Consider the following 12,161-nt stretch of genomic DNA (forward strand, 5'->3'; position numbering starts at 1 on the left):
ATATTAAATAGAATAATAATATTATAACAATAATAAGAATTAATATTTTTTATATATATTGTGCTTGGGCAGGCTATGATTTATGTGTTTCACTGTTTAATAATTTACTGTTATTACTGTAATGTAAAGCATTACTAATTTATTTATTACTAATTTACTGTTATTTATTTATTACTAAATTACTGTTATTACTGTAGTAAATAAAATGCATGACAAGGACATAAAGAAGTACTATTTTTTCTCTCATATTTTATTTCACTGTATAAACATGATTTTATATACAGTATATATGTATATATATATAACAATTTAATAATATTATATTTTATGTATTATATTTTCGATTATTATTATTCAATATACTAATTATATGATAACTGCCTGAACTATCCTGCAATATCTTTTTTGTCGCTAAGAAACCAAAGTAACTTTTAAATTAACACTGTATCTTAGGCAATGTGCAATTGCTAATTATTTTGTTGCAGTATAATGTTTTGGTGTTGTTGGTATGAGTTTGTCTGGCTGCTGATTTGATACTATGAACAAGCTCTAGTTTGTGTGCTTTTGGTCCGTTGGTAATTCAGCTCAACTATTTTGAGCTTTATGTGTGTCAAGTGCAGCTCTGTGAGGAATTTCTACTGTTAGTGCCACTATTATTTATTTTCAAAGCCGGGGCGTGAAAGATTATGATTTCTTGACACATTGTTCTGTGGCTGGAGTCTGTAGGAGTCAGTTCAGAGAGGTTGTGTCTTGTGATCACCAGATGGCCTTATATTTCAGCTAACACATGGACACATCCAATAGATCTGTGCCTTTGTCCACAAACCCTCTCACACATTAGTGCCACAATTATTTATTTTCAAAGCCGGGGCGTGAAAGATTATGATTCCTTGACACATTGTTCTGTGGCTGGAGTCTGTAGGAGTCAGTTCAGAGAGGTTGTGTCTTGTGATCACCAGATGGCCTTATATTTCAGCTAACACATGGACACATCCAATGCATATGTGGCTTTGTACACAAATACTCTCACACACTCGCACTTATATATCAAGCTGACATTTCCAAGCTCTCTATGTGAAAACTCAGAAGTGATCCTCCATACCCTTCACAACTGAAAAAAATCCAGAATTAAATCAAATCTGTAAATAGATTGAGGCTATACATCCTTTGCCAGTTTGAAATACCTCCAGTCTTTGTCATCGTGCTGTCTGAATGTGTGTGTGCTTGTGAATCTGTGTTTTTATGTGTGACTGCTGCATTACATGACAGATTTCCATGTGTGACATTCTTTATCTGTGCTGAATTTGTTATTCTCAGCATTCAGAGACACTTTGTGCTGTGTGTGAATGTGCAGCTCGCCATAAATGTTTAATGTTAATACAACTAAAATCTTGGAAAAACATTTTCAAAAGGATGAGACGTTACAGAATACATTCAGCCTGTCGGTATCAGCCAAGATACATACCCACAATACACTGCTGCCGTGCAGATACGCTCACAAAATGTGTAATTTAAAGTTTGCTAATTTAATTCGTAATTGTTGTATGTGATGATAATAGCGTCTGGCAGCTGTAGATAATTACATGCTGTTTTTATGCTGCAATTTTTCCGAAATGCAATTCCCATTTGCTCTGGCATGAAATGCAGAGCTACTGGCTGTCTGCTGAAAAACCTTTTACCCTTAATAGAAAAGGATGAGACGTTACAGAATACATTCGGCCTGTCGGTATCAGCCAAGATACATACCCACAATACACTGCTGCCGTGCAGATACGCTCACAAAATGTGTCATTTAAAGTTTGCTGATTTAATTCGTAATTGTTGTATGTGATGATAATAGCGTCTGGCAGCTGTAGATAATTACATGCTGTTTTTATGCTGCAATTTTTCCGAAATGCAATTCCCATTTGCTCTGGCATGAAATGCAGAGCTACTGGCTGTCTGCTGAAAAACCTTTTACCCTTAATAGTCCCATGGCTGTTTATCTATGTTGTGTAAGACAGTCTAGGGCTAGAACATAAACATATGTGCTTACTGATATGCATACAGTGTGTGCTCACACATACGCCATTATATATTTATATATCAGCTAGTGTATGTAGACATGTTTAGACATTGCACCCACACACACTCAGCTTAGACAGACTGCTGGTCAGTCATCTGTATGCGCTGTAACTTTGCAATGTTATGGAATATTTCACTTATTTATTTTAGTCACTGCCACGGCCGTGTTTTCTAACCTATCTTTCCTCATGTGCTGCTTTTTACTAATTAATACTGCAAAGCTGCTTTGACACAATCTGTATTTTTAAAATTGCTATATAAATAAAGGTGACTTGACTTGACTTTTTGGTAAGATTTGGCAAACGCTCCACTGTTGTCCACAGAAAAGCCCAAGTTTTGCCATGTGTAGCCCTTAAATTATTCAGCACTGTTTTGGATCTAGACGTCTGGGCTGACTGGGAGTCTTCGTGGTCTCACAGTGTTGTCTGGTGAGGTGTGAGTGTGTGTATCTCTGAGTTTGTTATCAGTCCCCGAGAGCTTGCCAAGGAAGGAAAACAGCCATGAAAGTGCATTAGATTTTAGATACGCTGTATCTCCCTCTTTCTATGTCCCAGTCTCTTTCTCTCACACAGAAACGTTCTTTTTTTTAAATGTGTTTGTTGGGCTCTTTTAGAAAAATAAACGTTGTAATTTTCTGAAATAACATGAACAGAGAGAAAAAAAACCTTTCCATCACAATGTCATTTAATTTAATGTAATTTTATTTAATTTTATTTTTTAATTTTTAATTTTAATTTTATTTATTTTATTTATTTTTTTGAATAAGAATGCTGACTTATTGGTCCTGCTAATGTAATTTCATAGCCAGCATTTATGTATCTTAAAAATGCACCTTGTATTATTTGAGAAAATTACAGCTTGATTTGAATGACTACAAAAAAGGGAAAAGAAAAAAAGAAGAAAAAAACATTCACAAGTGATAATTATCTTGATTTTCTTTTTCTTCACACATCACATGTGTCATATTCTTTCTAAAGCATGGTCTTCACATTTTTGGCATTTCCGAGAACAAGCACAGTTTTGATAACACTTAATGGTAAATTTGTTGATAGTGGTAGAAATTATGTAAAAACTGAGGCAAAGTTATTGCTAATAAATTATGCAAATAATTTCATTATAAAAATAGATTATGTAAGTTTTATGCAAATTTGCATGATTATGCAAATTATGCATAAGATGTTGTCATATCTATTATTTGTGTATTTTGTAAAAAATATTTATTTAATTATTTTTTTAATGATTTTAATATAGATTTTAATATTTTAAAATCACAAGTCTGGTTCTGGAACAAGGGTAAAACAATAAAAGGCATTTGAAAAGTGGCAAAAATGAATGAAGCCAAATTTTCTATTTATTTTTGCTATTTTTACTTTTATTTATATGGGCCTGTATATAGAGCGGACAGAGAGTGGGGGAGAGAGGGGGGACTCAAGCTCAGGTCACCTGAAGTGCAGTCACGCTATATGCTGGAGACACTATCTGTTAGTTTTAATGCTTTAGTTGAAGAAATCCTCAATGTAACTTTAAACCCAGTTTTGCCAGGAGATATACAATATAGCCACACTCACTCTCTCAAAGTTCAGTGCTGTGTGTTTGTGAGTGGTAATTAAATGACAGTTAGTTTGGACTCACACTGTTTCAGCCCTGCACTAATTAAAGAATCATCTGTTAATTCTGCTGAAAGACGGCAGACCTCAGTGCTCACAGACGCACACTGGCAGGATGCACATAAATTACAGAAATTAACTCTTGCCACCTCCAGGGTGTTCCACTTGATGTATATCACTTGATGAATATTCAAACAGAAAACTATTTTTTGCTGAAAATCATGAGATTCAGTATCTAACGACCCTTAGAAACTCTCTGTGTGAATGTTAGTTCCCTAAAGCAACATTCTCTTGTGCAACTGAAGGAGAGAAAAAAGAGTGATTCTCAACAAAGCTGGTTTGCCTTCACAACACAAACACACACACACACACACACACACAAGACTTTCTTCAAGTACAACCTTTGAAAACCATTGCTCTCGTTGCACTGAATCCAATTAAAAATAAACACTTACCATAATAATTCGTTTCTCAAAGCATAAGAACCAAACTGTCTCTCTCTTTTTTGTCTTTTTGTCTTATTAGACAGTAACAAACAGCAATATGACTTCAGTAGCTGGACTATGAATTCTTTTTGTGTGTATTTTTCTATGTTTTTAAGCTGTGAGTGTTTCTTTTTCTTTATATATTTTAATTATGTTATCATAGCTATATTTGGTATGTTGTGTATGTGTTTTTAATGTTTTTGAAAGAAGTCAGATATGCTCAACAAGGCTACATTTATTTGATCAAAAATACAGTAAAACAGTAATATTGTGAAATATTATTACAATTTAACATAACTTTTCCATTTGAATATATTTTAAAATGTAATTTATTCCTGTGATAGAAAAGCTATTTTTTTATTACTCCATTACTGTATTTTAAAATAAATGCTGGTGAGCATAAGAAACTTCTTTTAAAAGATAATTAAAAAATATATATATAATTATTCTAAACTGAAGTTACATTTTTGTCCCAATGGTTTTATGTATTATTATATTATTAGAGCATTAATTCACACTCACATTTAAACTTGATCTCACAAAAAGTGAGCAGATGTTGAACTATGTAAGCTGTCTGAAAAGTTCCTGAATCCTGACTAATTACCTGCTGGGCAATTAAAACATGGTTCCTCAGTGCAGAGGTCCTGACATCGGCCAATTAAAACACAGCACTGGGGAGCTGGGGGTCTAAACCTCAGGACAGGAGCTGTCTGTGCACTCATGCTTAAAAGAGCTGTTCTTGACCCAACAATGTAATTTCGCCACCTATGATTCCCTTAATACATGCCATACTTGGTTTTATGTCAATCCAAGAGTAGATGAAACAAAAAAAAATCATTAACCAATTTACTGAAACCTCTTAGGCTGCAAAGAGGGTTCGCTAACAACCTGATTTTTATTCAATGTTTTTCTAATTACAAACCTTTTTTCATTAAAAATTCACATTTGTGAGCAGCCAAGTGTGGGCAAAAAAGGAGAATATCTATGGTTTGCAAGGTCATGATGCTGAAGAGTTACAGGACGTATAAGTCGCTCATTGCTGTATGCATGCTTTGGCCATTTGTCCAAAGCAGTTCTCAGACTTTATCACATTTTTGTTTTTATTTCTTTTTGGGTTTAGTGTGTGCTTGTATAAGTATGTTTGCTTACCTCCATGCTGAGCAATGTTTCCAGCAGAATAAAGTGAGTTCAGTTGGGTGATGGAAAGAGAAATTATTGCTTTAAGCAGAGGAGGAAAAAATCTGCCACGGTTGGTGACATCCAAGTACTGCCTCAGCCTCCTACGCTCTAGACGTTCATCAATGAAGATGCCCTGCGTGCAGACCTAACAGAAGGTTTGCGTCTTTAAAAGAAGATCAAAAAAAGATTGTTTTGGTGATGGAACAGTTAGTAAGCAGACAGGTAAATCAGGGCAGCAGTCTGTCTGAAGCTCGTTAATTATGGACGTCAGTTCCTCCATGGAGCTGTGAAATTGAGAGAAACGATCGTTCTTTGATCAGCTTTTGTTATGTTGTGCTGGAAGATCAGAGTGTATGGGCCTGTACTTGTCTTGTGTTAATAGCGGCTCGGTGCTGTAGTTATCAAGGGAATTGTCTGATTCTTGGAAATATTTCCGTAAAGGGAATAAAACTCTTAAATGTGTGTTCTGAGTTTCACAAAGACTGAGAGCCCACTGTGAAGGTTTACATAGGATCATGACCAGAATGCCTAGACATCCCCTTTAGATGATTAGTTCACCCAAAAATTAAAATTCTGTCATTATTTACTCACCTTTATGCTGATTTTAAATCTGTATGACTTTCTGGTCACACTTTATTTTAAGGTCCAATTTTCACTATTTAACAAACCATTAACTACGACTTTTGCTTCAATAAACAACTAATTTGCTGCTTATTAATAGTTAGTAAGGTTGTTAAGTTTAGGTATTGGTAGGATTAGAGATGTAGAATATGGTCATGCAGAATATGTGCTTTATAAGCTCTAATAAACAGCCAATATGTGAATAATAGGCATGCTAATAATAAGCAAAGTTAATTAATAGTGCTAAAGTTAGTTAATAGTGAGAATTGGTTCCTATACTAAAATGTTACCAATTTTCTTTCTTCTGTTGAACATAAAAGATATTTTGAGAAATATCTGTGTTGTTTTTCTTTCTTTATCTTTTTTCTTTTTCTTTTTTTGTCCGTACAGTGGAAGTCAATGGGCACCAAAATGTTTGGTCACCAGCATTCTTCAAAATATCTTCTTTTGTTGTGCAGAAGAAAGAAGTTGCTGTCATTACGCCGAATTACGTTCTCTTCTGCAGCAATTGGACAAGTAGTAGTCGCAAGAACCTAATATACGAGAGGAGAATGAGTCTGAATACTCTTGGGTTTTTAATGCTTTATTTAACATACACTCTCAGAAAAAAGGTACAAAAGCTGTCACTGGAGCAGTACCTTTTTTAAAGGTACACTTTTGTACCTTTTATGTACTAATATGTGCACTTTAGGTGCCAGTATGGACCCTTTAGGTACAAAAGTGTACCTTTTGTAGAGGTACCGCCCTAATTACAGCTTTTGTACCTTTTTATTTTTTTAGAACACACATATCAAAGGCAATCCTTTAAGTAGAATACAGAAATGCTTATGTTCCACCAACGAGAAACAATCAGTTTATTAATAAAGTCATAATCGTGAATTACTTGCATTGCAGGATTATTTATTTGCATGTAAACTGGTAAAAATTATTTTTGCTAGTTAGCAGTATATCGTATATGTAACGCCCCTGTGGACTGTTTATTGTGGTTTCTTCCCCTTTTGTTGGTTTAGCCCGTACTAATCATTAGTTAATTACCCTCATTGTGCTCACCTGTCTGCCACTAATTATCCACCCTATATTAGTTCCTGTCTGTCTGAGCTTTAGTTGTCGGTTATTGTGAATGTTACCCCGAGTGTGTGTGTGGTATATGCATTGGAGTGTCATTGTTTTTTGTACCTTATTTACCTCTGTTCTATATAGTTAACATTTATTTTGGTGCTTTCGCTTGTTGATCTTTTTATAGTTTTAAATGTAGTTTTAGTTAACAAGGTTACACTTTATTTTAAGGTGTCACTAGTGTAATACATTTAAGTACTGAGTAATATTATTTAACTACATGTAATTACTATATGGTTAGGATTAGGGTTTGGCTTAGGGTTACTTGCATGTAATTATGCATAATTAATTGCTATTATAATAGTAAGTACACTTAACATGTATATCAAGGACACCTTAAAATAAAGTGTTACCTTTAACAATAATAACCCTTGTACATGTATAACTTTAATGTACTAATATGCACTTTTTAGGGGTAGATAAGGTACAAAGTTGTCCCTCTATGTACTGCCCAACTGTAAAAGCTAAAGCTTCTGTATCACTAGAAGTAGATTTTTTGCAATGTTTTTCTCAAAGTGTCAGTCTAATAATGCAATATGCCAGTATGCCTTGGCTGTTGTGTGTTTGTGTGTGGGTCAGGCTTTACCTACTCTGTGGGCGCAGTAGACGTCAATGGAAAGTGGAATGTGTGTGTATGTATTTTCTCAGTAGGACTGTCAGGTAGCCAGGTTAGATATTACTGATGCCTCAGTGACTCATCCCACCTTATCCATCACCACTGACTGAACAACACCACCGTCTGCTCATTTTCTCACATGCACAGACAAGGACGCACCCACATGAAATCTTTCTCCCTCATACACGCTCATAAACAAATACGCTGGAGTTTTAGGAGGGCAAAAGCTTCTTACTTTCTCTTTTCTGTGCTTCGTGCAGTGAGCTGTGGATAATGAGAGAGATGTGAGCGAAACCGAGAGAGAGAGATTTCTGTAACCAACCCAACCCACTGGAGCCAACACTTGCTCCCACCCTCTCTCTCTCTCTCTCTCTCTCTCTCTCTCTCTCTCTCTTTTTCTCTGTCAATGCTTAGACATTTTCAGTCATATGGTTGACTGTTTTGGAAATGGATTGGAATGATGGTGGGATAAAGCTGGACAGAAGAGATAGGAAAAGTGATGAGCAATGAGGAACAAGAAGAGCCAGGTTGGATGCAAATTGTTCTCTTATATTCATCTTTAACTTGATATTCCCAGCTCTTTTCCTTCTATTGCTAATTATTAGTGGACTTAGGAGTGTCTTTGCCAGGGGGAGTAATATGGTTGTTTGGATGTTTGCCCTTTTTCTGTCTTTATTTGTTAAGATTACTTGCAGTTATTGGGGTCAAAAAGACTACTAATGAAAAATGTTCTGTTTTGTATTCATTAATAATTTAATACTGCATGTTTCATCACAGCATATTGACTAACGTGAAAAGTTCAATTAAAAATGTCTTTAGTATTTAAAAAAAAAAATTTTTTTTTGCTTTAATGACAGCACTTGAATGAACTCCACAAGTTTGTTGAGCCTGATGATCATGTTCTCCAGCTAGATTTGAGATGATCTACTGAGCATCTTGAGCTTCAATAGAGGAAGACCATCTGTACAAACAGACACAAGATCAGTGTCACTAATTTACTTTGTGACCTAGAAATACTGAAGAATCTGAAACATTTCCTATTCATTTTACTCCATAAATAAAGTGTTTTTTTTATTTCCAAGTTAAAATTACATTTTGAACTCCAGATTTAAGGGATTTCGTGAAGTGATTTCACTTTGATCTCAGAAGGAAAAGTATGTGCATGCTGCACTTTGGCAGCAAAAAAAAATATTTTTCTCCATTGAGAGTCTTTCTCCATTGAGATTATTTAATTTCATTTAATTTCATTTAATTTAATTTCATTTAATTTCATTTAATTTCATTTAATTTCATTTAATTTTATTTAATTTTATTTATTTCCCATACATTTGATTATCTTAGGGCTCTTAAAGGTGTAAAAACGAAGTTTAAATTAGATTTTGAATTCTAGATTTTGAATGTGGTCTCAGACTTCTCTGAGAGCTAACACATTAGACTTGTCGTCCACTGTAGAGGGTTGAAGAAGAGACGGAAAGTGCCTGTGAGGGTTTTTTTTGTATCTGTGGAAAGAAATGAGACCATTTTCCCCTCCCACCAATCAGAGAGTTTAGAAAAAAGACAGAAGCAAAGTAGCATTGATGCTAGAGGGAGGATATGAAAAGGAAATAGAAAGTAAAAAGGACCAGATGGAAGTAACATAATAAAACAGAGTAGATTAAATGCAATCTAGAGGGAAGGAAAGACAAAATATAAGAGGAAATGGAGGAAAAGAGGAATGAAAAATCAGAGGAGAGGAGAAGGAAAATAGGCTAGATATGTTAGACAACACTGACGACTGTAGGTCATATGTAGATATAAAGGATCAAGGATGTTTTATATAAGCAGATAATGACCTGATGAATTATGTAGAAAGGAAGGGTGTGGTACTTGGTTATGCTAAAAGAAAAAGAGGAGAACTGAAGGAATGGGACTTTATTAAAAGATCATTAGAGCCTATAACAGTACAGGTAATTAGTAGTGGGGTTTGTGCTAGATTTGAGGAGGAGTAAACAGAAGGAGAAGAGGAGGCATTTGGCTGTGTGTTGGATTTGGGGGAGCAAGAGAGACAGAGATGGAGAGAACGAAAGAGAGAAAGGTTGCGTTTGGCACTTTAGGGGCCATGTGATGATAAATGCTCCAGTGGCACAAACCAGAATGCACCTTGTTCAACATGAGCCATGATATATTTTTAGCCAATCACAGTGTGAGGAAGGTTGAGGCTAACAAGACATCAAGTGCTTTCCCAAATCCCTCATGCCTCTCTCTGTCACACCCCATTCCTCCAGCTCGGGCCGCACATAAGTCATTCTCCTCTCTTCTGCTTCCCATTTCCTTACTTTTCTTCTCTGACCACCTCTTGTCCCAGTTTTGCATGCTCTTTCCATTATTCTTGCCTTCTTTGTTCTCTCTCCCTTTACCACACACTTTCCTCTCGTGGATTCAGAGCTGACATTTTGACTTGCGCTGAAAACATTTTGTTGTTATTGCTGTTGGTTGAAGAATTTCAAACACAGATCATGATCTGTTTTGAAATAAGGTAATGATTTTGGTTGGGAAATTAGTATAAAAGTGTGTCCACTGCTCTACTCAGAACAGCAGCAGCTAAATTCCCTTCAAACACACACACACACATACACACACATGCACAAACAGGCCATTTGACATTTCCCAGGTTTCTAAGGGGCAGTTCTTTCCCCTCTACTGTGAACATGCTAAAAGGGATGTCACGGAAAGAATGATGAAGATCATGAACGTTCTTCTTGACAGACACTCTGACCTTGTATAACACAATGTGCTTACAGCATATCTGACCAAGTGTTTGGACTTGGTGTTTGTGGAGTTGCAAATGTATAAAACTTTATATTCACTTTTATTTGTTTCTTTTAAAAATGTAAAAGTAATCACATTTGCATGTTATTATTATGTTTAACAATAATGCAAATTTTTTATTATTTTAATAACTATTATTATTATCATTATTATTATTATTATTATATATTACAAATATATTACATCCTCTAACAAAAATAATTTTTCTCTTTGAGAGCCATTCAAATATTTTTATTTTATTTCATTTCATTTCATTTTATTGCCCATGTGATTGTTTATTTTAGGGCTCGTAAAGGTGTAAAATTAAAGATGTAAAAAAAAAGGATTATTCGATTTTGAATTCTAGATTTTACATACACTTTAACAGATACACCCACTTTAACAAAAATGTTTAGTATGAAAAAATAAATAAAATTAGAATCAAATATCGAAGTTTATAAGAAACCATACAATGCCTAAAAATGCTAAATTACTAATATTACATAAGGTTAGTAGGAAAATCATGTCAATTTTATACATTCATAAACAACAGCAGAAATGAATGACTAGTTTAAAAGAGTTAAAAGAATAATAATATTATTATAAAGTGACAGGAGAATGTGTGCCAAATATCTGATTGATTGTATATTTGACATAAACAACATACTGTTTGGCTGGGAACCCCAAACAATTTTTCTTTTTTGGCAGCCAAATTCCTATGACATAATAAATTTACTTGAAGTACACTGTGAGATTTTAAGGTGATATTTCAATCATTTGCACATTCACTGATCTCCGATGTTGGCTAATGGTAAATAAATGACATGACATAAAATATTTCATCTTTGTAATAAGTCTTTTAATTTGTTTGTTTTTATTTTTAAAATAATCCTTTACCATTTAGGGCTGAAGGATTTGTTTTTAAAATTTTTATTGTGATTATTGTCATTTTCATTTATTATTTTGTTTTATGATTTGCATTTACCATTGTTTTTCGTTGCCTGCCCAGGATCCACTTTTGAGTGTGACCAGTTGAGAACTACTGAAGTAAGCGAAGGTAATAATTAATGTCTGTTGATGGCAGTATTTCACTGTTGCAATGCATGCTGGTTAACTCCTCATGCCGCTGTAGCTTCCATCACCTATGGGTAGTCGAGTATTAGGGTAGATGGATATTTCCTGGCTGGGATTACAAATCCTTCCAGGTGTGAGAACAGGTGTTGTCATTCAGCTGTATCTGTAAGGTTGCTTACCTGTAGTTTGTATAACAGTTGGTGGAGCGTTAGGCATGTTTCCGTGTGGGTTATGGGTGTGGTGGGTGAGAGGCAAGACACGTCATCTCACCAAACCACTGCCAGATGGCTCCTCTTCCTCTTTTTCCTCGCCTGTAACCACGGAAACCTCCCCACCAGCCCATCTGTGAGGCTCCTTCCGTGCACCACTCCCTATGGGCGACCACGAGGGACTGACAGAGACACAGAGAGCCAGAGGGACTGAGAATAAGAATGAGATTTAGACTGGCCTTCTGGGGATTCAGGCTCTGTTAAAGCTTTCCACATAGAATGACAGACAACTCATTGATCCCAGAAGGGAATTTTTTTATGCGTGTTGGTTAACTTTGACTGCAAAAAAATTTGATTTTTAAAAAAAATTATTTTATTTATTTATTTATTTATTTATTTATTT

The 12,161-nt window shown here is 34.9% G+C and overlaps 1 protein-coding gene across 3 annotated transcripts in view; it reads left to right on the forward strand.

The window, feature by feature from the left end:
- Window positions 1–12,161, forward strand: part of srcin1a (SRC kinase signaling inhibitor 1a) — a 115,236-nt gene that overhangs the window by 29,675 nt on the left and 73,400 nt on the right. The window contains exon 1 of one of the 3 annotated variants that reach the window (XM_016529501.1): window positions 8,139–8,215. The exons of the other annotated variants lie outside the window; for them this stretch is intronic. Coding sequence (XP_016384987.1) covers window positions 8,188–8,215 — 28 coding nt within the window. The 5' untranslated portion in view covers window positions 8,139–8,187. Of the gene's footprint in view, window positions 1–8,138; window positions 8,216–12,161 lie in introns of those variants that run through there. 3 annotated transcript variants of the gene reach the window in all.

The sequence above is a fragment of the Sinocyclocheilus rhinocerous genome, unplaced genomic scaffold (assembly GCF_001515625.1).
Source record: "Sinocyclocheilus rhinocerous isolate Xijiao unplaced genomic scaffold, SAMN03320098_v1.1 scaffold481, whole genome shotgun sequence".
NCBI classification, from domain to species: Eukaryota; Metazoa; Chordata; class Actinopteri; order Cypriniformes; family Cyprinidae; genus Sinocyclocheilus; species Sinocyclocheilus rhinocerous.